Below are 27,978 nucleotides of genomic sequence, written 5' to 3'. Positions count from 1 at the left end.
TTACAACAATTTCAAGCCGAAAAAAAAAATAGATTAAGCCCTTCCCTCATTTTCTGTCAATATCTTCCAGAAATCTGTACAAGAGATCAACATACGATGATGTTTGGTTTTCACTACCTAACTGAAAAAGGTTCATTTTGTAAAAATTGCATCACATTCGGCAGAATGTGGATTTATGTGGCATGAACGATTACGCAGAAGAGTAAACTGATTTTTATTAATATGCTAACAATGAGGGGATTGCGTGGCTTCAAACAGACGGCGCTTTTTTCGGCACTCGTTTTCTGCTTTTGGAAATACTCATTTGCCTATCTTCGCTATTCTGTTCCGGAGGAGTCCTCATCAGGGACGATTATCGGGAACATTATAAAGGATTTGGGACTGGATGTTAAAAATATCGAAGGCCGAGGTTTTCGTGTCATTTCTGGACTGAAAGAGCAGCTGCTGCAGGTAAATCACAAAACCGGAGTCCTGTTTGTAAATGAAATCATCGACAGAGAAATATTATGCGATAGGGACAAACCTTGTTTCCTAAACGTTAAGATAATTGTAGAAAATCCGTTGGAAATACATCAAGCTGAAATTGAAATTACAGATATAAACGATAACTCGCCGGCCTTTCTCGACAAGAACAAAAGCCTGGAAATTTCAGAATCCACACCAGTCGGCTCTCGTTTCACGTTAGAGGAGGCCGTTGATCCCGATTTTGGTGTTAATTCCTTAAAATCCTATCAGCTGAGTCAAAACGAGCATTTCATTCTTCAGGTAAAAGAAGGCAGTAAAGGGAATAAAATCCCAGTTTTAGTTTTACAGAAAACTTTGGACAGAGAACTGAAAGCAAAATATAACCTATTGTTAACGGCCTTTGATGGAGGGAACCCTCCAAGATCTGCAAACATGAATATTACAATACAAGTCGGAGATGTTAATGACAATGCTCCGGCTTTTACCGAAGAAATATATTCTGTCACACTGGAGGAAAATATTCCTGTAGGGACACTTGTCGTACAGGTAAACGCTTCAGATTTGGACGAAGGCAGTAATGGGGAGATATTTTATTCTTTTGAAAAATCTGTTCAAAATATAGCTGATGAATTATTTTCATTGGATGCTTATACTGGTGAAATAAGAGTTAAAGGTGTGATAGATTTCGAGGAGAAAGAACTTTATGAGATTGAAGTGAAAGCTACAGACAGAGGACCTATACCAATGAGCAGTCAGTGCACTGCGTTAATTAAAATTAAAGACATGAACGATAACGCACCCGTCATAGAAATAACATCACTAACGAGTTCTGTAACGGAAGATGTAAAACCAGGTACAGTAGTTGGACTCATTAGTATTAGGGATTATGATTCTGGTGTAAATTCTAAAATTGCATGTGCCTGCTCTGATAACTTGCCTTTTGAGTTGAAGCAGTCATTTCAAAAAAATCTATTTTCTTTAATAACAAATTCGCGTTTGGACCGGGAGTCTGCACCTCAATATAACATAACAATTACTGCGAAGGATTTCGGGACTCCTTCTTTGTCGTCTTATAAAACTGTTGTTGTTAACGTGTTAGATGTAAATGACAACAATCCTCGATTTTTACAAAATCCTTATATTTTCTATATCGTGGAAAATAACACTCCCGGAGCCTCGATTTTGTCAGTTAGTGCAGTAGATGAGGACACAAATGAAAATGCTCTTATCACTTACTATATGCGGGAAAATGAAGCTGTGGAGAAGTCCGTAGTGCCTTTTCTGAGTATCAACTCTAATAATGGACAAGTGTTTAGTTTTACCAGTTTTGACTTCGAGGAACTGAAAAGTTTTACATTCATGGTTGTAGCTAAAGACTCCGGAATGCCTTCACTCAGCAGCAATGTGACTGTTAACGTTTTTATTTTGGATGTAAATGACAATCCCCCAGTGGTCGTGTTTCCTTTCACACAGAATGGAACGGCAGTTGTGCAAGAGACTATTCCAAGAAACGTTAAAGCGGGCTATTTAATAACAAGGATCCGAGCCTTTGATGCCGATGTCGGATATAACGCCTGGCTTTCTTTTTCTCTGGAGGAGGCTACTGATTCCTCACTTTTCAGTGTGGGACGACATACTGGAGACGTTAGGACTCGTCGGACAATAACCGAGTCTGATGTTGCAGTACAGAAGATCACTATATCGGTTAAAGACAGCGGAAGCATTTCTTTCTCTGCTTCTGCAACAGTAATCGTGACTGCTGCTGAAAATACCGAAGCGCATGCGTTGTCTGAAGTTAAACATAGGGCCACAGAAGAAGGACAAGACAATAACATGACATTTTACTTGGTTATCCTTTTGAGCTCTGTGTCCTGTTTATTTATCTTTACTATCATCGCTTTGATTGCTTTCCAGTGTCACAGAGCACATCGCAATTTTTTACATAAAAACTATTTAGGCGACGTCAACTACGCAGAAGTGAGTGACTCGCTTTTTCATAGTCATCAGTACCAGACTGCCGAAAAACGATTCGTGTTTGTAGAACCAGGAATGAATAAAGATTCGGTGGTGGGGAGCAATGCAAACACTCTCGTAATTTCTGATGGTGGAGTTAAAATTGCACAAATGGTAAGTGATCCTTTTTTCAATTAACAGTTGTTTAATTTTTAATGATTTGTGTCATCTTTGTTGTTTTCTTTATTATTACTGATTTCTTCTGTGCTTTATATTTAAATTCCTTAAATTGAAAAACTCTTTTTTTTAATGATGCAGGTAGAATCAAAGGTTCTGTCTTTTTCGGTTGCACTTTTGGAGTTTGTTACTCTTGGCAGCTTAATTTAATTTGACAAAGTAAAGATTTTTAATACCATTTAGTGTTGTAAATCAACCACATTCTTAAAGGGTATTTAACATAAAAAGTTTCAATTCTCTTTGATAACTTTTTCACTTTAAATCAGGAGCATTTTTTTAAAAATTAAAATGATATTCTGCCATTCATTCTTAAAATAAACGTGTCAGTGTGTTTATTCAGAGTGATGCCATAGGGGAGCCATTTTTGGTTCACAAAACAACAAACTTCATGAAGTTTCCAATAAAGAACTGTTATTTATTTATATTCATAAGACACTGTAAATAACACAAATATATGATAACCAATTTGTAAAATACCAAGGCGTTCCTTATTTTAAGTGACTCTTACACTAACACAGGACAAGTTGAGGTTTTGTTCATCTCTCAGAACCCTGCTACGTAGCCCTTAAGTCTTTCTGTTTTGTCCACATATTACCTTTACAAAGCCCCCAACAACAATTTCTCATGGAAAGAATGTTTCCCTGAATGACATGGTTCATTGTCCAACAATTGTTCTGTGAGGTGAGGAGCCGCACAATCCATTATATTGCCCTTCAAGAATTATTATTTTTAGGAGCCTATAACTGGATTTACATTAGAAATTCAATTATTATGTGTTTGACACATAGCTATAATTTCTTGCTTTATTACTTTTTCCCTTCAATCACACAAAAGTTGACTTTAAAGTGCTTGCTTATTGATTCACACTATAAAATTATAGGTTTTTGCTATTGTGTATATTTACCAATTGCATATAATTTTTAATTTTTATATCTTCTGAAACCATAACTACATCTAATGAAAAAACATCAATTTGCTGATTTTTTTTTTTATTTTTTATTATACAATACTTATGATAGAATTGTGACTAGTTTTCAATGGTTCAATGTTTACTGTGAGCAAAATATCAACCTATGATTACATAACATATGAATGCGTATGATGTCAAAGCTTACAGTTGAGAGTTTAAAAGTATTAGAATAAAAAGCAATGTTCTGCTTCAGGTTCATACTGTCCTTTTGCCCCATTTGTATGTGTGAATCACACACAAAAAAGAAAAATACATCAGAAGATAAACATCCAAGATGAATATTTCCATCCATCCATTTTCCAACCCGCTGAATCCAAACACAGGGTCACGGGTGTCTGCTGGAACCAATCTCAGTCAACACAGGGCGCAAGGCAGGAGAGATTAATATTTTTGTTTTGTAATTCTGCTGTGACTCACATCAGAAAAGTGAAGGAAGCTCATCACAAGTATGGCTTATAACTGTGTTTCTTTAAACTAAACCAATCTCTGGCAAAATACACATTTTCATTTAAAAATGGTGTTTTAAATGAAAATGGTACCTGTTCACGTGAGGGTTTTTTTTTATATTATTTACAAAAATATGTTCTTCCACACTAACACGACTGAAGACTTACATGACAAACATTTGCATATTCTGGGCAGACACACATCAACAGCAAAATTCTTGAAGGGTTGGTAAAGCCACCAGCTATGGAACTTAATGTAGTCTGAAAACTGATGCAGTCTTTTGCAAATGTATGCAGCATTCAAACTGCACAAAATGTATTAACAAGTACCCTGGAATGCAACTCATCAATGACCACCATTTTGAAATATGGTTTTCCTCCCTGAAAAATAACCTGTGATGATTTACAGTAACTAGTCGGGAAATTAGGTTTTTTTAATGAGCAAGATACAATTAGGTGAGGGCTGCTTAATAAACACAAACAAATCCCAGTGTTGTTAAAGTGTGCATTTTAGAAGTTTTCCTTTTCACTCATCCACTTTACAATGCTGAGCCAGCATTTTCAAAAGTATATGGATCTGGAGAACATTTTCAAAAGCCTCCATTTTCAGGGGTGACAAGTATGAAGGGAGTGTGAATGAAAGATGAACATGGAGATCAACATTTGAGTTTAGAAAGAGCAGTGTGGACCCGCAGCCTTAGTGTGTTTTAACAAATTTCAACAACATGTACGTCCTCATGCACTGATTGAAAATGTCTTAGGGAATAACTAATTCTTATTGACAAGTGATTCTTATTAGTCAGAGAACATTTCTCAAAGAGCTACAATACATTTCTGCAGATCTAGTAACTTAAGTACAGGTGGGGGAGTCTTGCTTTATTTTTGGGATTTAAGTTTCACTTGTGGAATGGCATACATTTATAATTTTTCACAATTTAAGAAACGGCCATTCATTTTAGAGTGTAAAACTGTTAAAGAGCGATGGCAAACAACTGTAAAATGTAAAATGGTATAGCAACAATGAAGCACTAAAATGAAATGTAGAGACACATAATATTTTTACATTGATAATATGTAAGAAATATATTCTACTAGTCACATAATCATGCCGCTTTTTTAATGATTTTTAAGCACAGGGAAAAAAAATGAACATTTGAAAAATCCATAATTTAATAAACCATCAAGAAAAGTAACATTGCAACAATGCACTCCACGAACCAACATACAATAATCATTCAGTACCCACTGCCTGCTCATGTGCCCGCTCCCAACTCCTCACCTGAGTCGCTTTTCTTTCTGCTACAGTCCACATGCACCTCTGAGCCACGTTGTCTTTTCATTGTTCTTTGCGGTTCCGGCTGCTTTTCTATATATAATCCACCAAGTCACCCGACCATGGCAGTAGCGACTGGGGGTGTGTACATTTGGCAGGGATGTAATCAGTGCAAGCGTATGACCCGCACTTACTGGGAATTCCTCATTCATGGGGAACAATTGCAAGCCCCGGTCCCCATCATGAATGGGGATCAATGGCTTACTCACACCTGTTGGCGCCGGGTAGACACATGTTGATCCATTCAGTGTAGCGCGCGTGCAGTACAGTACATCCAAGGGCATCACAGACCTGTTAATGCTCAATCTCACGTGGCTGAAAACCACTTGTCCCTCTAAGAAGTTGGACGCCGACCGCTTGGCGATCGCTTAACTATTTAGCAGTTCATTTTTGGAATTAATCAGACAAATCGCTCAACCAACTAAGAACGGCCATGCACCACCACCCAGAGAATCGAGAAAGAGCTATCAATCTGTCAATCCTCTCCATGTCCAGGCCGGGTGAGGTTTTCCGTGTTGAGTCAAATTAAGCAAAATTTGTGTGTGGTGAGTTGTTGCGTCCGGGCACATGAGCAGGCACTGTGAATGCCTTGAGAGCGTGGGTGGACATGTACTCGAGTTGGTGGGCGTGAGTTGGTGGGCTGGGCTTTGTGAGTTCACTGACATAGCTATTTTTTGTGTATCCCATGGTTGTCTTCCGGCAGTGTGAATGCCTCGAGAGACAGGGTGTCCTTGTTTGGTGAGTTGTTGCAGTTTGTGAGTTAAAAGCTGTGATGGTTTTACACACTGGTAACAGGCGGGCGGGTTTAGTCAGGCCGACGAGTTTAGGCAGGCGTTCTCGTCCCATGGTCTTAGCGTTGGTGGGCGGGTCTCTGTAAGTTGGAGGGCGTGGCTATATCGTGCGTATCCCATGGTTGTCTTGCCTGTTCTGTCGGCTTAGTGAATTATATATGTATAGATTTCTGTGATAAAAATGGTAACAGAAGTAAATCATATTCTATATTCCATTTTACTACACCAGGCTGTTTAAAGAAAAGTTGCTGATTGTTGACCTTGTCCAATTTGCTCCAATCCACTGTCAAGTGGTGACCAAGAATTTATATTCTGTAACTTTAAACAGCTACCTTATATCAATTTAAGACAAAATGGTCACAACTACTGGCATTATGTAGCTGTTTCTTCAATACTGCCTTTAATTAATGTGCACTTGAGGTAGAATAAGACTTTATGGTTTCCATATGGAATAAGATTCAATTTTTCAGAATTTCCACATTTTGTATTTTTTTTTTTAACAGAAATTTCTACATTTTGATACAGTTACAAAATTTGAATAAGGGAATGTCACCTTTTCCTATATTTTTCTTGGTGAACTGCAGACCTTTGCAAAGTGTGGAGAAAAACCTAAACAGATGTAGCAAACTAATTTTTCTCCCAAGTTTTAAAGATTTTCTGAGGTTTTGGAAGCTGATTTATGGTGGGTTGTTTTCCAAAAACTGGCAAACCCGTGGCACATCATACATCACAAAAGCAAACTTTTCTTATCCACCACACAACATGCTGTAACTTTATTGAACGTTGAACTCTTTTCAATATATAAAATTAAGTGGCATAACACTTGTGTCATTGATTGCTGTTATTTCACTTAATCAAACTTTATACAGTTCTGTCCTTCTGGCAGCTTTTTTGATAGTTTAATGATTGACTATTTTTTCATAGTATGCATTTCAGTGTACAATTAATTCTTCATTTCTATTATAATGTGTTCCAAACAATTAACAGTTATTTACTGTATAATACACAGTTTTAAAAATTTATACTGTAAACCTAAATATATTGTCACCATATTTTTATGTTAAAATTCTGGCAACCACAGCTGCCAGTGTTTTGTACTGTAAATATTACTTTTTTAAAACAGTGAAGTATTACTTTTACTTCATGTGGATTCTCTGTTTTAGCATTTAATTAAAAAATATCAATCAATACCAATTTAGCCCACTAATAATATATAGAATTTGTGGGCCCTCAGAGACCAAATGCTTAAATAAGTATAAATTCCATCACTGGATATTTGCTTATTGCACTTCAAGTGCAACATAAGGAAATGTAACTTTATGGACAAGCTCCAGCCTTAACCACTTTGGAAAATGAGTAATGTTTAACTAAACTGTTTAACTGAAAAGAAGGAAGAATATTTCAGATTCTATTAATGGGAATTACTTTGTAAAACATTTCCAAAGTAACATTAATGTTGATGCGAGCATTCACTGAAGAGCTTACCAGCGTACCTATTTTATTTAATTTAAAGCCCTGGATTTTAATTTTCATCACAATCATTACCACTATTTAATTACCTAAAAATAATACCAGAAAATTTACCATAAAATCCACATATTATCCATTAATCCTCTCATGTCAAAATATTATGCCAACTAAAACAAACTCTTTATGTAATCAAAAAAGGCACACAACCTATAATAATGATTAATATAATTCACATTGTATATTATTGTACTCCAAACTATTTTTTCTTTCCTCTCATGCTTTCATCAGTTAGCACTTCTACCTGGCGTGTACCTATTCTAGCTAAATTGCCCACCATGGCCTGGTCATTCTGGCCCTCTAATCATCCCCTGTGTCTAATTGGCTAACTACGGCTCACAATTTCATGGAACAGCTAATGTGGGTGAGCATACTGGCTCAAAAATGGCTGCTGTCACATCATTGAGGTGAATGCTACACATTAGTGGTGACTCCCCACTCACTAGGTAAACTACTTTGAGTAGTGAGAAAAGCGCTATATAAATGTAAATAATAATGATTAATAACTATTATTATTATTATTATTATTATTATTATCTCTAACCATATTTCTTAAAAGATAGGTTACTTTCTCCATAGACATTACAGTGTGACTGAGTAAAAATCAGCTTTGTATTTTAAATTACAACTTACCCTTTTCATCAAAGGTTAGTAGATTTGAAATTTATTTATGTATGTATGTATTTATATTAGACCGCTCTGTAGCAAATTATTGTGAATAGTGGGTAATACTTTTTACCAAAGGAAAAACAAATATATTTTTGATATTAAACACTGCAGATATTAAGTGTTTTATTTTTTTTAATGGCAGGATGAATACCATATAGCTGCTCAAATCATACAGGATGCATAATTAGCACACTATCGACAATGCATTATGCACATCAAGCTAACAATGGCAAAATATACTTTTATTCATACATTCACTTTCCAAATCATCATGTTTCAATATACTGTACGGCCAGGGGCTAGACTCTCACATCTATTCTAAAGGTAACTGGGCACAAGACAGGAACCAACCTGATATGGCATGAATGCTACCACAATGCATACAAATCCGCAGATCCACTTACACGCAGACTTCGCTATTTTAGCAGTGCCAATCAACCTTTAAAGCAAGTTCTGATGGAGGAAACCAAGTTTCCAAAGAAAACTGAGAGGCAGAAAAGAAAGTAAACTACAGATATTTGGACTGTCATTTAAATTCAGAAATAGATACCTCATTATTATCTATTAATAATAATAAGAAGAAGAAGAATTATTATTGTTGTTGTTGTTTACCTTTATGAGTTCAGTACTGTATGACAGAAAAGGTAACTGCAGTACCGCATATTAACACACGGTGTCGCTGCCTTCCAGCTTTACAATAATTGCCAACCAAAAAAAAAAAAAAAAATTACGCCCTTCCCTCATTTTCTGTCAATATCTCACAGAAATCTGTACAAGAAAACAACATACGATGATTTTTGCCTTTACAGGATGATTGGAAAAAGCGTTACTTAAGAAGAATTTATATCATATATGTCAGATTGTGAGTCTGTGTGGCGTGAATGACTACGTGCATCGGAAAATTGTTTTTTTTTTTTATTAATATGCTAACAATGAGGGGATTGCGTTGCTTCAAACAGACGGTGATTCTTTCCGCACTCGTTTCCTGCTTTTGGAAATACTCATTTGCCTATCTTCGCTATTCTGTTCCGGAGGAGTCAGCATCAGGGACAATTATCGGGAACATTATAAAGGATTTGGGACTGGATATTAAAAATATTGAAGGCCGAGGATTTCGAGTCATTTCTGGATTGAAAGAGCAGCTGCTGCAGGTAAATCACAAAACCGGAGTCCTGTTTGTAAATAGTATAATTGACAGAGAAATGTTATGCGATAGGGACAAACCTTGCTTCCTAAACGTTAAGGTTATTATAGAAAATCCTTTGGAAATACATGAAGCTGAAATTGAAATTATAGATATCAACGACAATTCACCGGCCTTTCTCGACAAGAACAAAAGCCTGGAGATTTCAGAATCCACTCCAGTCGGCTCACGTTTCACGTTAGAGGGGGCCGTTGATCCCGATTTTGGGGTGAATTCTTTAAAATCCTATCAGTTGAGTCAAAACGACCATTTTATTCTTCAAGTAAAAGAAGGCAGTAAAAGAAATAAAATCCCAGTTTTAGTTTTACAAAAAATGTTGGACAGGGAACTCAAAGCAAAAAACAATTTTTTGTTAACGGCCTTTGATGGAGGGAACCCGCCACGATCTGGAATAATGAATATTACTGTAATGGTCGCAGATTTTAATGATAATGCTCCTGTGTTTACCGAAGAAATATACTCTGTAACACTGGAGGAAAATGTTCCTGTAGGGACACTTGTTATACAGATAAACGCTTCAGATATGGACGAAGGCAGTAATGGGGAGATTTTTTATTCTTTTGAAAAATCTGATCAAAATATAGTTCAGGAATTGTTTACGTTGGATGCTAATACTGGTGAAATAAGGGTTAAAGGTGTGATAGATTTCGAGGTGAAAGAACTTTATGAGATTGAAGTAAAAGCTACAGACAGAGGACCTATACCAATGAGCAGTCAGTGCACTGCGTTAATTAAAATTAAAGACATGAATGATAACGCACCAGTCATAGAAATAACATCTCTAACGAGTTCTGTAACTGAAGATGTAAAACCAGGTACAGTAGTTGGACTAATCAGTATTACGGATTTTGATTCTGGTGTAAATTCTAAAATAGCATGTACCTGCTCTGATAACTTGCCTTTTGAGTTGAAGCAGTCATTTCGAGAAAATCTGTTTTCTTTGGTAACAAAATCACATTTGGACCGGGAGTCTGCACCTCAGTATAACATAACAATTACTGCGAAGGATTTCGGGAATCCTTCTTTGTCGTCTTATAAAACTGTTGTTGTTAACGTGTTAGATGTAAATGATAACAATCCTCGATTTTTACAAAACCCTTATGTTTTCTATGTCATGGAAAATAACACTCCCGGAGCCTCGATTTTGTCAGTTAGTGCAGTAGACGAGGACACGAATGAGAATGCTCTTATCAGTTACTATCTACGCGAAAATGAAGCTGTGGACAGGTCCGTGGTGCCTTTTCTGAGTATCAATTCTAATAATGGACAAGTGTTTAGTTTCACAACCTTTAACTTCGAGGAACTGAAAAGTTTTAGTTTTATGGTTGTTGCTAAAGACTCTGGAATTCCTTCACTTAGCAGCAATGTGACTGTTAACGTTTATATTTTGGATGAAAATGACAATCCCCCAGTGGTCGTGTTTCCTTTCACACAGAATGGAACGGCAGTTGTACAAGAGACTATTCCAAGAAACGTTAAAGCGGGCTATTTAATCACAAGGATCCGAGCCTATGATGCCGATATCGGATATAACGCCTGGCTTTCCTTTTCTCTGGAGGACGCTACTGATTCCTCACTTTTCAGTGTGGGACGACATACCGGAGACGTGAGGACTCGTCGGGCAATAACCGAGTCTGATATTACAGTACAGAAGATCACTATATTGGTTAAAGACAGCGGAAGCATTTCTTTCTCTGCTTCAGCAACAGTAATCGTGACTGCTGCTGAAAATACGGAAGCGCATGCGTTGTCTGAAGTTAAAAGGAGCGTCACAGAAGAAGGACAAGACAATAACATGACATTTTACTTGATTATCCTTTTGAGCTCTGTGTCCTGTTTATTTATCTTTACTATCATCGCTTTGATTGCTTTCCAATGTCACAGAGCACATCGCAAATATTTACATAAAAACTATTTGGGTGGCGTCAACTACGCTGAAGTGAGTGACTCGCTTTTTCATAGCCACCAGTACCAGACTGCCGAAAAACGATTTGTTTTTGTCGAACCAGGAATGAATAAAGATTCGGTGGTGGACTTGGGGAGCAATGCAAACACTCTCGTATTTTCTGATGGTGGAGTTAAAATTGCACAAATGGTAAGTGATCTTTCTTTCAAAATGAACTGTTGTGTATTTTTTAAAACATTTTATTGAATTTATTAATTAAAATTTTACAAGACTTGGTTCAAGTCAAGTCAACACCCACCCACGAGATAGAGAGCTAGGCCAACATACTGAAACTTTAACCGTAGAAAAAATAAGTAAGTAAATAAATAGAATGAAAAGGTGAAAAGAATCTGCATCCACAATTTAAATGCTTATTCTAAAATGTTATTGATTAGATCCTACCAGGCTTTTAAAAGTTTTGCACAGATCCTCTAAGTGAGTATTTAATTTTCCAGTTTCAAGTAGTATATGACATCGGTTAACCACTGACTGAAAAGAGGTGAGTTACGATTCTTCCAGTTGAGCATGATATGTGTACACACCAAGAGTTAAGTAAAGGCAATTCCAGTTTGTCTGTCCTTCTGCACTTTAAGCCCGTCTGGAAGAACACCAAACAGCTGTTTATTGGATTAGAAGAGATTGTGACATCCAGGCCCTCTGAAAGTCATTTAAAGATTTTGGTCCAGAATGATGTTAATTTGGTGCACCCCTAAAACATAAGACCCAATGAGATTGGAACTTGACTGCAACGTTCTAAGGTTGGATCTTGCCCTGGGGTCATTTTGGACAATTTTAAACAAGACAGATGTGCTCGATAGATGATTTCAAGTTAAAAGGTGGCGCAGTGGTAGTGCTACTGCTTTGCAGTAAGGAGACTGTGGAAGATTGTGGGTTCGCTTCCCGGTTCCTCCCTGTGTGGATAGCGCTTTGAGTATTGAGAAAAGCGCTATATAAATGTAATGAATTATTATTATTATTATTAAATGATTGTATGCTTTGCGCACATGGAGTTAGAGTGAATTCTGTGCATTGCTGCCTTCCATTCCTGTTCCAAAATATTGAGTGAGAGATCCTTTTCCCCATGTACTCTGGGATCTCTGTTGTTTAATCTTTAATGATTTCCTTCTTCCTTGTCTTCTTCGTTATTGGAATTAATTCCTGCTCTGCTTTATTTGCAAATCCCAGCTAGGATCAAAGCTTTTGTCATTTTCAGTTGCACTGTTGGATTTTGTAATTCTTGGAAGCTTAATTTCATTTGATAAAGAATTTTTTTTTAAATAACATTTAGTATTGTGGGGACACATTCACTACTAATTTGGTATAGTCACGTGTTTACTATCAGCACTATCAGAAGTTGTTCGTTTTTTCTTCCTTTTGTTAAATGAATTGCAACTGTATGCAACCGTTAACTGTTCGAGAAATGAGACAAATTAAATGCATGACTTTCTCAATAAGATTAGACATGAATTGACATTGATTCTTTTCTTGGAACATGTCACTCACGGCACTCCCTTTGAAACCACTTCTGCAGTAGACAGACTGAAGCTCCTTAAGCTTGACCCTGAATTTCAATAAAACAAAAGAGATCGCTGTCAGCTTCAGGAAAGTCATGCCATGCCACCCAGTTCCACCTTTCTGTCAATGACTCCATAGAAGCACAACAAGTGCAGATAACAAATAGTCACTTCTGGCCCCAGCACACTTTCTGTTTAGTCCTCAGAGGACAGAAGTGATGGCACTTCCTACTACTCATGAGAAGTGCTCACCTCCCCTCTTTCTTCCTCATCACTGTACAAAGGCAGCATAAACAGTGTGTTGATCACCTGAGTCTCTGTCTTGTGTAGGGATAGTAATGCCTCAGACCAGATTTCTCTGTAGCGCAATGTCAGAGCAGCTGAGAAAATCATTGTGGCATCTTCTCCTCCCATATAGAAAGTCTATAGGAATCACTGCCAAAACAGATCTACCAGCATTATCAAGGAGACCACACTCATGCAGAAGTTGTATCTCACAAGCTTTTAGCCCCTTACATAATGATCAGTCTGTTAATACAGCGCAATAAAACAAACATCTGTGCAATAGAAAGGTCACTCTCTTGTTTAATTTTGTTATTCTGAAAGTTCTTGTTTCTTCTGGTTGTTTCTTTACTCGTAAATAGGCCAAGTGACACAATTTTGCTTTGCTGTGCACTGCTGTGTGTAGTTTCAAATGATAAATAAGCTAAACCTTGAACCTTGAAAATCATAAGTTTAACACAGAACATCTAACAGGTATCATTTTATATGATACCTACTCATTTTGTGTGACTATGCTAATAACTTTTTTGTCATAAGTCTATTAAAAAATTTTAAATTTATTTAAATGAACTTTTAACATTGGTCATTTTTAGTGGATTTTAAACCATATGAAATTTTAATATTTTTAAAGCACATTTTAGGCAGTTGTTTTAGATTACTTATTTTGCTGGTTCTTTATGGTCAGTATGATTAGAAAATCCCAAGGCAGTGGATAATCAGCGTTGTTTATTTGTTAAAACTCTAAGTAAGGAAAACATTTGTGTGCTTAAATATAATATTTAAAATAACATTTTCTTCTATCTTATATCACTTAATGCAAAATGTTCATGTCACGGGGTCAAGTTTAGACACCCAACATATCTAAACAAAGGGAGCATTATTGTTAATCTCAAGATAGGATTTTTTTTTATTGATTTACTGTTATGCATTCTTTTTTGTACACTGCTGTAATTAAAATTAGGTCTTGATGTTTTGTGAAGTTGTATGACAACTGTTCAACACTGCTTGCAACTTTTAAATGGAGTTGAGAGACGGGTACAGAAACTGTTCATAGTAATTATGCTGTTTATTTCTATCAACTGCTGGATTTTCTTCATTTTTGAAAAGGAAAACAGCATAGTTTGAGTTTGTATGTTTATGCCACTAATGGTTGTTTAACATGGTGTCATTTTTAGGAAATCTACATTTTCTTCTTCTTCTTCTTCTGTCTTCAAACTACTACAACATGCTATGTACTATTTGTCACAAGTCACTCATCATTCATCTCTCATCACTTTTTACTTGTCACTCATTACTTCCCACCCATCACACATCAGTAGAGACTTTATCAATAATTAATTAATTAATTTGATTAGAATTTGCTTCTAAGAATATTTCATAAATTGTTATTTTTCTTTTATAGTTACACTATGTTTAAGCTCAGTTTCAAATACTTTGATCAATCATAATGGCTTAGAATTAATAGAAATTAGCTCAATTGAAGAGAAATAGTATGTCCATTCATTTGGTTTATATGTGGGCATTCCATCTTTCTGGCAAAAAAGGGAGCAAAACACAAAATGTACCATCCTGTGGTGAGTGGTTGATACATATGGAAAAATGAAAGTTTTGAAATTACAGTATATGAGCAATTTCAATATATTGCTAAGCAATGCAAATATTATTGATATTTAAATGCATGTTCATGTAGCTTTCTTTCTTTCTTTCTTTCTTACAAAAACTCATTTATGTAGATACTATATTATTATGTTTAGCATATCTCTGATATATTTTTCTTTGATACTTAACATATGGCATCCGAAAAGAATCATATAGCATCGCCAATTAAAAACAAGCAATTGTAAGTTACTAGATGTGCTACAACCTTCTTTTTAAATAAATGTTTTATTAATTGCTTCTAAGATGTCTGACATGATGTTTTGTAGCATTTTGGTTTTAACTGTTCAAAAGACTCATGTTGAAATGCATTACTTCAACAACACTTTAGTACTCTTTATACAGACATGCATTAGTAGAAGTACAATGGCTACAGGCAGATTTTCTCCATTTAAATTTAATAATTCTTTCTATCGCGATAAACATACTAAACCTAGGCAAATGATTTTTAAATGAGTCCTAATTATTGGTGTAGAGGGCAGTTTCCTGAAGTAGTTTTGTGTGTCCTGGGTGTTTAAAGATTATTATTCAAAATTTTGAAAATAATGTGACAAGCTTTAACAGCATTTACTTCCTTCCTTTACTTCAGAAGCAAGCAAAACATACAAAAGGATGAACAGAGTTGCTCTGTATAAAATTTCAACAGTGAGCTTCTAAATATAACTTCCATGTCACTCGCAGGAGCTGTCCAGCATTACAGTTGTTTGAAACAAGAAGCCAGCTATCATTCACATTCCAAAATGCAAACTTAAAATTTAAATTAAACCACACTTTACAAACTTGTATACCTCAAATACAATGTACGTTTTAAATTATTTAATGACTTTTTTTTACTTGTATCTGATTTTATCCTATAAATGTATATATGAACATATTTTTGCTATTAATTTGTTGGAAAGAAAGTAATCTAATTTGCCACTTTTAGTAGTTTTTTACCATTTCATTAATTTTATTAAAATCAAATAACATTCCATACATGCAAGTCAAGTTTAACAAAACTTGGTTCGAAACAAATCATCCCCCACCCATGAGAAAGAGACCTAGGCCAACAGAGTAAAACTTTAATAATAGTAAACATACAGTATGTAAATAAATAAATTAATTAATCAAAATAAATAGAATAAAAAAAAGGGGAGAGAATCTGCTTCGTTAATTTAAATTCATATTTTAAAATGTTATTGATTACAACCTGCAGGCCCAATGAGGCTGGAACTTGATTGCAATGTTCACAGGTTGGACCTTGCCCCGAAAACATTTTGATCAATTTTAAATGAGACAGATGTGCTCAATATATAATTTTATGTTGAATAATTTTTTGCTTTGCACATATGGAGCTCGAGTCAATTCTGTGCATTGCTACCTTCCACTCCTTTTCTGAGATGTTGAATGAGAGATTCTTTTCCCACTGTACTCTGGGATCTTTGACAGGGAGGGACTTTAAAATGTTTTTATATATTACAGAAATGCTATCTGAGTCCTCAAGACTGATAAATATTTTTTCAGGATTAGAGATAGGTTGGAGGTGAGGGAAATTGGCCAGGTTTTGTTTAACAAAGTTTCTAATTTAAGGTAGTGAAGAAATGTGTTTCTGGAAAGTTAAATTTGGAGTGTAATTGTTCGTAGAATGTGAAGACGTTGTCTATGTACAAATCTCTAAGTGATTTAATCCCAAACTTTTAGTTTTAACCTTAAAATGCTTGCAATGATTTTTTCTTGTGAGTAGTAGAACATGATGTTTATGTAGTGAGTCAGAAACCTCATAACAAATAAAGAACATTTTAAAAGTTTAAATCCATCCATCCATTATCCAACCCGCTATATGCTAACTACAGGGTCACGGAGAAGTCTAAATCCATTTTGAGAAATGCTTTGAGAAGTTCATTGGATGAAAGTTTTGAAGACAGAAAACTGTCACGTATGCTCCAGCCCATCGCTGGAAACACGCACACACAGACAAACCTGCACAGAGCCAATTTAAATCAAACAGCCTTACACTCACAAAGTGAACATACAATTAGACAATGATTTTACTTTGGGATAACAATGTCTTCAACTGGAACACCCTTTTTAAATGGGTTGATTTAAAAATTGTGACTTTTAAATCAAAATATTTACCAAAATTTACATTGTAAATTCTTTGCATGTACTTAATGGAAGTTTGATATAAAACTAATCTTTAGACATATTTCACCCTTGAGTGAATTATGCCACATAGTGATTTTCGGTACTCAACATATATTAGAAATGTGAAAGTGATACACAATACATTTTTAATGTCATCTTTAAGTATTAAGAAATACATTCTTGATGAATGCTTTTTTTCAAAAACCTGCAGTCAATGATACTTTTAGTTAAAATCATTCTAATTAAAGAATAAAGATTTTCTCTTATCAACTCAATATTGTAAAATTAAATTTCCTTGTTATCTTTCACATTACTTCCCACATATTAAAGCAACTGATTGATGCTTCACTTGATAGGTGATATTTTATACTTCCGTTTCCCAGGTTTAAAAGACTGATTGAAAATAATTATAACATTTTAAATATATTCACTAATATTTTGAACAAGGTTGTGAAATTAGATTTTGACTCTGGTTACTAGTCTGATTTTAGCTTACATAAGCTTCCCAATATAAAATATTCCTATGTAACTTATATTATTTAATTTGAAGCAAGTGCACAGGGTATTGAAATGACATACTTTGCCTTGCTTCAATGGGAAAATTAGAGAATAATGCATTTTAAAGTAAATCTTGGTACTTAGAATACATGAATGGCTTTCTGTTTCATCACAAAAGTGCGCTTGTCAAACTTTGACTTTTGCTAGCTGTTAAGGATAGGAATTATTTATGTGTTACTAATAAAGTTTAATATCTTCAATCTATCTTATATACATTTCTAGATCTTATTTATTTAGTGCCTTTCCTTGTTTGTTTTGATGTACAGCAGGACACAAGTCTTTTACAAATCATATGTACTCTCACGTCCACGCTAATTTATAACAAGCAGACTTACAGTCACCAAATAGCAAGGATACATAATCGTTTGTTTTATAGGGAAACATGTAAGGCTAGAAATCTCAATTGAATTTCTTCCAGCTATTTGGCAACATTACTAACCAATAAGTCAGTGTATTGGCTTGTTAGTGCTGTTAAATGTCCATCAAACACTTCAAAGTATTGATTAGTAAATCCTCCACTTGCTTTAATGGATAATTTATTTATTTATCAAACTTTTTTATATATATTCTGTTTGATCACTGCATTCTATTTAACTCTTGATCATTTTTTTTTTTTTTACTTAAAATGATATTCAGGAATAAAGTCTTAAAATTAAAGGTGATAGAGTGGTTGTTCAGAGTGATGATATTAGGAAGCCATTTTTGTTTCACAAAAACAACAAACCTCATTAAGTTCCCACAAAGAACTGTTATTTATTGAGATTCATAACAGGCAATGTAAATAACACGAATAGATGATAATAGATTTGTAAAATACTAAGGGGTTCCTGATTTAAAGTGACTCTTACTGCTTACACTAACACAGACCAAGCTCAGGTTTTCTTGATGTCTCTATCAAGGTAAGCGGTAAGCAGCCAGCATTAAGACACAGATCAGGCACAAGGGGCTGTAGAAGCAAATAAGGTAGTAAAGTTTTATTTGTTTATTTTAGATTAAACACTCCTTAGCAGTCCAGAGGTAGAGCAGTTAAGTGGGCGACAGCGTAAGGGTTCATTAATACGGGGGAATACAAACAGTGCGAGTGGAGAGCTTATAAGTAAAAGGAGCGCAAAGTTAAAGAGACAGAGAAAAGTAAAGTTAACCTCATAGAAAGACAAATAGCAGGCAGCTGAGAGGGAGAACAGGACAGGAGCATAAGAGGAAAAGGTGTAAAATATCTGTAGCAGATCTTAGTGTTTCCATTTAAGTTAAGGATCAGCCAAAAGAAGAAGAAATTTTAATTTTAAGGAAAAAAAAAAAGTTAAGGCAGTTTACTAATCCCAAATCAAATTCTAATAATGATGCCAGTGCAATGCAAGTCCTTTTGGATGTTGGACATCCAGGGATCTGGGATCACAGGTGGGAGACCTCCCTGGAATGGTGGATAGGCTCTTGGCCAGAGTGGGTGGGTGGATCCAGTTGTCATTGTCCATGTTGGAACAAATGACATACATAAGGGTAGTCTGTCAGTTCTGCGATCCAAATTCAAGGAGTTAGGTGCCAAGCTGAGGAGCAGAACTGACAAGGTAGTCTTCTCCGAAGTTCTGCCTGTGCCACGTGCCAGTCCAGGTAAGACTGAGGAGATTAGAAGGCTTAATGTGTGGCTCAAATCTTGGTGCAGGGTAGAAGGGTATAGGTTTATGGGGCATTGGGACTCCTTTTGGAACAGATGGGACATGTTCCGCCGTGACGGGTTACATCTGAACTGGGGGGGGCACCAATGTATTGGGGAGGAGTATGAGTATGCTAGTCAAGGATTGTTTAAACTAGGGAAGGGGGGGAGGGGTGCAAGGAGTTTAGGACAGGCCAGGTTTAGATCTATACATGGAAGAACAAACAATGGTGTAGAAATCAAATTGCATAGTAATGTAAATTCTAAGCAAACATTTAAATGTAGAAGGAGTAACACATTAAAAATAGCTTGCCTTAATGCTAGAAGTATCAAAAATAAGGTAAGTGAGTTGGAGTTGTATGTAGCAGAGCATAATAATGATATTATAGCAATAACGGAAACCTGGCTAAATAACAAAGATAGGGATGAGTGTAACAGAGGGATACACATTTTTAGGAAGGTTAGAGAGAACTGAAAAGGAGGTGGGGTTGCTGTTTATGCCAAACAAAATTTAAATGTAAGTCATCTTCAGTTGGATGAGGAGCCCCATCTTAGTGAGGACATGTGGCTTCGCCTGGAAAATATTAGGGAAAGAGGTCTTATTTTAGGAGTGTGTTATAGACCACCCAATTCAGACAATAATTTCAACATGCATCTTTTTAGTGATGTCAAAAAGACAAGTTTACAGGTAGATATTATAGTCATGGGGGACTTTAATTATCCAAATATTAATAGTGATAACCTTGCAGATAGAGGAGCAGAAGAGCAGGAGTTTTTAGAATTAATCAGTGACTGTTTTTTAACACAGCATGTTAAAGCACCAACAAGGGGCGAAGCCTGTCTGGATTTAGTATTTTGTAATAATCAGGATAGAATTGAGGGTGTAGAGGTTATTGAACCACTAGGGTCACGTGACCATAATGTAATACAATTCTCAGTATTTTGTAAAGAGTACAGATGCAAAGACTAAAATTGTTAAGTTGAACTTTGGTAGGGCTAATTTTGAGCAGATGTGACAATGTCTAAGTAGGATACATGGGGTTAAGCTTATAAGTGTGGAGACGGTCGAAGAGCAGTGGAACAGGTTTAAAAATGTTTTACATGTAATGCAAGACAGATACATACCTAAATTTGGAATTAATAGGAAACTAAAAAAAACTGCACGGTGGATTAATAAAGATTAAAAAAAGAAGCTGCAAAGGAAAAAAACTGCTTTATAAGGCATATAAGACTAATGACTGCAGAGTGAATTGTAGAGCGTATGAGAACATGAGGGCAACCATTAAGAAGGATATCAGGGAGGCTAAAAGACAGTTGGAGAGGAATATAGCAGATAAAGCGAAAGATGACCCTCAGAGATTCTTTAAGTATTTTAGTAGTAAAAGAACAGTCAAGGAGGAGGTCAAGTATGTCAGAAATAGTAAAGGGGAATTAAAAGATACAGACAATGAAATAGCGGATGCCCTAAACTTACATTTTTCTTAGGTGTTTACAAGTGAGCAAGTGGATAACCTCCCAGAGGTAACAGGGACTACTAAGGAGGTACTGAGGGATTTGGTAATTGTAGAGGGAGAAGTGCTGCTCAGATTAAATAAGCTGAAATCAAACAAATATCCAGGACCAGATAATATTTACCGTCAAGTTCTTAAGGAGGCAAGCGAGTACAGATATAAACCCTTGACACATATTTTTAGGAAGTCACTGCACACTGGAGAGATTCTGAAGTACTGGAAAATGGCAAATATCATCCCATTATATAAAAAGGGTGACAGGGCAGATCCAAGCAACTATGGGTCAGTAAGCTTAACATGCATCACAGGAAAATTAATAGAAGGAATTATTAAGGATAAGATTAAGCAACACCTGGCAAGGACAGGAGTTATTAGGAACAGTCAGCATGGGGTCAGAAGAGGGAGGTCGTGTTTTACTAACATGCTGGAATTCTATGAGGAGGCAACAAAAGGATATGATCAAAGTGGAACATATATTTATCTGGACTTTCAGAAAGCATTTGATAAGGTGCCCCATGAGAGGTTGGGCATCAAATTAAAAGAAGTGGAAGTTGAGGGTGATGTTTTTAGATGGGTGCAGAATTTGCTCAGACACAGGAAGCAGAGGGTGAGGAACCTCAGCAGAACTGGCCGATGTTAAGAGTGGTGTCCAGCAGGGGTCAGTGCTAGGGCCGCTGCTATTTTTAATATATATAAATGATTTAGATAGGAATATAAGTAATGAGCTGGTTAAGTTTGCAGATGATACCAAAATAGATGGATTAGCAGATAATTTTGAATCCGTTATATCATTAAAGAAGGACTTGGATAGCATACAGGCTTGGGCAGATTTGTGGCAGATGAAATTTAATGTCAGTATGTGTAAAGTATTACACATAGGAAGTAAAAATGTTAGGTTTGAATACACAATGGGTGGTCAAAAATCGAGAATACACCTTATGAGAAGGACTTAGGAGTCATAGTGGACTCTAAGCTATCGACTTCCCAACAGTGTTCAGAAGCCATTAAGAACACTAACAGAACGTGAGGTTATGTAACACGATTTGTGGAGTACAAGTCACAGGAGATTCTGCTCAAGCTTTATAATGCACTGGTGAGGCCTCATCTTGAGTCCTGTGTGCAGTTTTGTTCTCCAGGCCACAAAAAGGACATAGCAGCACTAGAAAAGGTCCAGAGAAGAGCAACTAGGCTGATTCCAGGGCTACAGGGGTTGAATTATGAGGAAAGATTAAAAGAGCTGAGCCTTTACAGTTTAAGCAAAAGAAGATTAAGAGGTGACATGACTGAACTGTTTAAAATTATGAAGGAAATTAGTCCAGTGGATTGAGACTGTCATTTTAGAATGAGTTCATCAAGAACACGGGGACACAGTTGGAAACTTGTTAATGGTAAACTTCGCACAAACATTAGGAAGTTTTTTTTTACACAAAGAACGATAGACACTTGGAATAAGCTACCAAGTAGTGTGACAGACAGTAAGACTTTATGGACTTTCAAAACTCAACTTGATGTTTTTTTGGAAGAAATAAGTGGATAGGACTGGCGAGCTTTGTTGGGCTGAATGGCCTGTTCTTGTCTAGAGTGTTCTAATGTTCTAGTGTTCCCTGCTAGGTGGCCTACTATAAATAAAATATTTTTCTTTTAACCAAGTATGAGGAACCTTTTCAAAGCCCAAAGAAACATTTTTTTTTTTTAAAGAATGTTCCCCAGAATGACATGGTTCCTTGTCAAGCAATTGTTCACAGAGGAAGCACACAACCCGCTAAAGTACCCTTTTAGAACAATTATTCTTAAGAGCATGTCTGTTATTTCACTGTTTGGATGTAAACATAAGATGTGAAATTTATATTAGAGATTCAATTATTTTGTTTTTGACACATAACTATTATTTTTTACTTTATTTGTTTTGTTCTTTACTCACATAAATGGATATTAAAGTGCTTGCTTATTGATTCACACTTTAAAATTATGCATGGTGTTTGCCATTGTTCACATTTGCTGATTGCATTTAATTTTAATGTTGGCATATATACCAAAAGTACCACTACAACTCATAAAAATGTAACAATCTGATAAAATATTTCCCAAAACTTATGATATCAATGTGAGTAGTTTTCAATGGTTCATTGTTTACCATGAGCAGAATATTACCTTATGATTACATAACATATGTGAGTGTAAGGATGTCAAAACTAACAGTTGAGACTTTAAAGGTATGAGCACAAAAACAATGTTGTTCCAGGTTCACAATTTCCTTTTGCCACATTTGTATGTGTGAATCACCTCAAAAACAGGCAAATACGTCAGAAGATAAACATCCAAGATGACTTGTTTTATTTTGTTTGGAAAATCTAGCTTTACTCACATCAGAAAAGTGAAGAAAGCTCATCACAACTATTGTTTATAATTTTGTTTTCTTTGAGGAAACTCAATTTCTGGCTACATCCATACTAGTAAAAATTGTGTTTTGAAATAAAAATAGTATCTGTTCATGTTCGAATTTTTACATTATTAACAAAAGTATGTTCTTCCACATTAACTTGAATGAAAGAAAGCTTACTGTATATGACGTAAATGTCCACCTATGCTATACAGGCCTGAATCAGCAGACAAATTCTTAAAGGGATGATAATGCCAACAGCCACAGGATTTACTGCAATCTGAAACCTGAAGCAGCTTATACATTATTTGCCTTTTACACATGTATACAGCATTAGATACATATAACAGTACCTTGGAAAACAAGTCATCTGTGTTCACCATTTTGGAAAATGGTTTTCTTCCACAAAAAGTGGACTAATCAGGGAATGAGACATTACACAGGATGCGATTAGAGAAGGCCTGCTTAATAACTACAAACAAGTCCAAGTGCAATTAGAGTCTGTGTTTTAGAATTCTTCATTTTCACCTGTCCACATTTCAGCACTGAGTCAGTGATTTCTAAAGATTATGGATATGGAGAGCATTTTCTAAAGGTTCCATTTTCAAGGATAAACAAAACTAAGGTATTGTGGATTGAATATGAAAATGGAAACCAATGTTTGAGTTTTTAAAAGATAAAACAGTGGTGTGGACCTAACGTTACTGTCATTAAACAAATTTCAACACCATCCATGTCTGCATGTACTGATTAGAAGTTTCTTAGGGAATAACTGATGCTCATTGACAAGTGATTTATGTTACTCAGTGAACATTTCTCATATAGCTACATTACATTTCTGCAGATGTGGTAACTTTACTTCAGCAGTGGCAGCCTTACTTCATTTTTGAGATTTAATTATCAATTATGGAATGGCATACATTTAAATTTTTTTAGTGTTGCCATTAATTTATGCAGAAAATTTATTCTAGCTTTCATTTAATTAAACATAACCATTTTGGGCAGCACAGTGGTGCAGTGGTAGCGCTGCTGCCTCGCAGACCTGGGTTCACTTCCTGGGTCCTCCCTGTGTGGAGTTTGCATGTTCTCACCGTGTCTGCATGGGTTTCCTCCAGGTGCTCCGGTTTCCTCCCACAGTGCAAGGACATGCAGGTTATGTGGATTGGCAATCCTAAATTGTCCCTATGTCTGCTTGGTGTGCGTGTGTGTGCCCTGCGGTGGGCTGGCGCCCTGCCTGGGGTTTGTTTCCTGCCTTGCGCACTGCGTTGGCTGGGATTGGCTCTGGCAGACCCCTGTGACCCTGTAGGTATGATATAGTGGGTTATATAATGGATGGATGGATAACCATTTTGAGACAACTACAAATGTAAGAAAATAATTTTCTATTATTATACTGTACATTATTCAAGCAAACTGTTTTCATAGTGCTATCTGATCTTATGTGTCTCAGATGCTAACTAATTTAGACCACTAAAAATATATAAAATTTTTCCGTTCTCATAGACCAAATACTTAAGTATAAATGACAGCATCGTGCACCTGATCATTGTACTTCAAGTGCAACATAAAGAAACAAACCTTTATGGACAAGCTTTAACCATATCACTTTGGAAAATGGGTAATGTTTAAATAAACTGCTTCTCTGAACAAAAATGTTTTAGATTCTGTTTTTAGGAATAACTTTATAAAAGTAGCATTTCCAATGTGACACTAATGTTGGTGTGTATATATTCAGTGATCAGTTTTTTTAGATTATCTGTTTGATTTAACATATAGCTCTTGATATGAATTCACATGAGAATTGTTAAAACTGTTTAATTACCTAAGAACAACCTCAGAAATTTTTACTGATAAAATCAGCATATGACTATTAATCCTCTTATATCAAAATATTATGCCCATGAAGTTGCTGTTTACATATCAAAAGTAGGTAATATAAAGGAGTCATTAGCCACTTAAACACAATCTATATGTTATCAAAAAAGGCACACAATATAAAATAATAGTCTAATTCAGAGTGCATAGTATTGCACTGTTAACTGGGGTTTCTTTTCCTCTCATGCTTTCATCAAGAAACTCTTCTACCTCTAGCTGTATCTCTTCAGTTTATTTATTTTCTCTGAGTAAAAAATCACCTTTATATTTTCAATTATATATATATATATATATATATATATATATATATATATATATATATATATATATATATATTATATATATATATATATATATATATATATATAATATATAATATATAATTTGAAAACTCAGTAGTAAATTATAGTGAATGGCAAGAGATGATTTTGATCAAAGGAAAGACTAATATATTTTTGACATTAAAACTTTGCAGACGTTAGTTGTTTTAAATGAAAATCTACAGTTGCAAGCAAATAGAAACAAGTTGAAGACCCATACAGTTCCTCAAATCATAGAGGATAAATAATTAGCACACAATCGACAATGCATTATGCACATCAAACTAACAATATCGTCATATCTTTTTCTTCATACAATTCATTTTTGAATAATCATATTTCAATACAGTGTAAGGCCTCTTTCATCTTTTTAAAAGGTCAGTGGGCACAACTGAGGAACCAATCATGAATGTTATCACAAGAAATAACAACCCACACACCCGTATACTCTCAAATCTCACCATTTTAGCAGTGCCAATCAAAATTACAGTACTAGCAAGTTCTGAAGAAGGAAAACAAGTCCCCAAAGAAAAGTCACTCAGGAAAAAAATATGGTAATCTCCATAGATATTTGGAATGGAATTTAAATCCAGAGTTGTTGTTCTTCTTCTTCTTATTATTATTATTCTTATTATTCTTCTTATTATTATTATTATTTGTGCTCTTTGTAATGACTTTATGAATAGGCTTAATTCTGGTAATATGGTAGAAAATATAATTGCAGTGCCTCATTTAAACACACGGTGTCACTGCCTTCCAGCTTTACAACAATTTCAAGCAAATAAAAAAAAAAGATTAAGCCCTTCCCTCATTTTCCGTCAATATCTTTCAGAAATCTGTTCATGAAAACAACATACGATATTTTTGCTTTTAGTAGGTAACTGAACAAGCTTTACTTTATGAGAGATTTCACAACATTCGGCAGATTGCGGATTTATGTGGCGTGAATGACTGAGAATCATAAAACAGTTTTTTTTTTGTTTTTTTTAATATGCCAACAATGAGGGGATTGCGTGGCTTCAGACAGACGGCGCTTTTTTCTGCACTCGTTTTCTGCTTTTGGAAATACTCATTTGCCTATCTTCGCTATTCTGTTCCGGAGGAGTCAGCATCAGGGACGATTATCGGGAACATTATAAAGGATTTGGGACTGGATGTTAAAAATATTGAAGGCCGAGGTTTTCGTGTCATTTCTGGACTTAAAGAGCAGCTGCTGCAGGTAAATCACAAAACCGGAGTCCTTTTTGTAAATGAAATCATCGACAGAGAAATGTTATGCGATAGGGACAAACCTTGTTTCTTAAACGTTAAGATTATTATAGAAAATCCTTTGGAAATACATCAAGCTGAAATTGAAATTACAGATATAAATGATAATTCACCGGCCTTTAGCGGCAAGAACAAAAGCCTGGAGATTTCAGAATCCACTCCAATCGGCTCACGTTTCACTTTAGAGGGGGCCGTTGATCCCGATTTTGGGGTGAATTCCTTAAAATCCTATCAGCTGAGTCAAAACGACCATTTCATTCTTCAGGTAAAAGAAGGAAGTAAAAGAAATAAAATCCCAGTTTTAGTTTTACAGAAATCATTAGATAGAGAATTGAAGCCAAAGTATAATCTTTTCTTAACAGCCTTTGATGGAGGGAACCCTCCACGTTCTGGAATCATGAATATTACTGTAATGGTCGCAGATTTTAATGACAATGCTCCAGTTTTTACCGAGGAAATGTACTCTACAACACTGGAGGAAAATGTTCCTCTAGGGACACTTGTCATACAGATAAACGCTTCAGATTTGGACGAAGGCACTAATGGGGAGATCTTGTACTCTTTTGAGGAATCTGTTCAAAATATAGTAGAGGAATTATTTGAGTTGGATGCGTATACTGGTGAAATAAGAGTTAAAGGTGTAATAGATTTCGAGGAGAAAGAGCTTTATGAGATTGAAGTAAAAGCTACAGATAGAGGACTTATACCAATGAGCAGTCAGTGCACTGCGTTAATTAAAATTAAAGACATGAACGATAACGCACCCGTCATAGAAATAACATCACTAACGAGTTCTATAACAGAAGATGTAAAACCAAGTACAGTAGTTGGACTAATCAGTATTACGGATTTAGATTCTGGCGTAAATTCTAAAATAGCATATGCCTGCTCTGATAATTTGCCTTTTGAGTTGAAGCAGTCATTCCAAGAAAACCTGTTTTCTTTGGTAACAAAATCAAATTTGGACCGTGAGTCTGCACCCCAATATAACATAACAATTACTGCGAAGGATTTCGGGACTCCTTCTTTGTCATCTCAAAAAACTGTTGTTGTTAACGTGTTAGATGTAAATGATAACAATCCTAGATTTTTACAAAATCCTTATGTTTTCTATATCTTGGAAAATAACACTCCCGGAGCCTCGATTTTAACAGTTAGTGCAGTAGACGAGGACACGAATGAGAATGCTGTTATCACTTACTATCTACGCGAAAGTGAAGCTTTGGAGAAGTCTGTGGTGCCTTTTTTGAGTATCAACTCTAATAATGGACAAGTGTTTAGTTTTACCAGTTTTGACT

The 27,978-nt window shown here is 35.5% G+C and overlaps 1 protein-coding gene and 1 long non-coding RNA gene across 33 annotated transcripts in view; one reads left to right on the top strand and one right to left on the bottom strand.

Annotated features, from left to right (window-relative positions):
* LOC114660357 (protocadherin alpha-C2-like) overlaps positions 1 to 27,978 on the top strand; it is a 480,950-nt gene that overhangs the window by 252,163 nt on the left and 200,809 nt on the right. For 2 of the 32 annotated variants that reach the window (XM_051934058.1, XM_051934041.1), the window contains exons 1-2: positions 54 to 1,318; positions 10,411 to 11,690. The exons of 25 other annotated variants lie outside the window; for them this stretch is intronic. In XM_051934058.1, the coding sequence (XP_051790018.1) occupies positions 223 to 1,318; positions 10,411 to 11,690 (2,376 nt within the window). In that variant the 5' untranslated portion in view covers positions 54 to 222. Of the gene's footprint in view, positions 1 to 51; positions 1,319 to 9,206; positions 9,636 to 10,410; positions 11,691 to 26,630; positions 26,946 to 27,978 lie in introns of those variants that run through there. 5 more of the 32 variants (XM_051934069.1, XM_051934042.1, XM_051934036.1 and 2 more) reach the window with 5 other exon arrangements.
* Positions 1,288 to 27,784, bottom strand: LOC127529668 (uncharacterized). Its single transcript, XR_007936298.1, has 3 exons — positions 27,661 to 27,784; positions 10,478 to 10,572; positions 1,288 to 1,385 (listed from the first exon to the last, which is right to left on the bottom strand). It is a non-coding gene; the product is annotated as an uncharacterized LOC127529668 (long non-coding RNA).

This window comes from Erpetoichthys calabaricus, chromosome 11 (assembly GCF_900747795.2).
Source record: "Erpetoichthys calabaricus chromosome 11, fErpCal1.3, whole genome shotgun sequence".
Classification (NCBI taxonomy): domain Eukaryota; kingdom Metazoa; phylum Chordata; class Cladistia; order Polypteriformes; family Polypteridae; genus Erpetoichthys; species Erpetoichthys calabaricus.
Note: the sequence above shows the minus strand (reverse complement) of the source record. Positions and strands in the feature narration are given on the sequence as shown.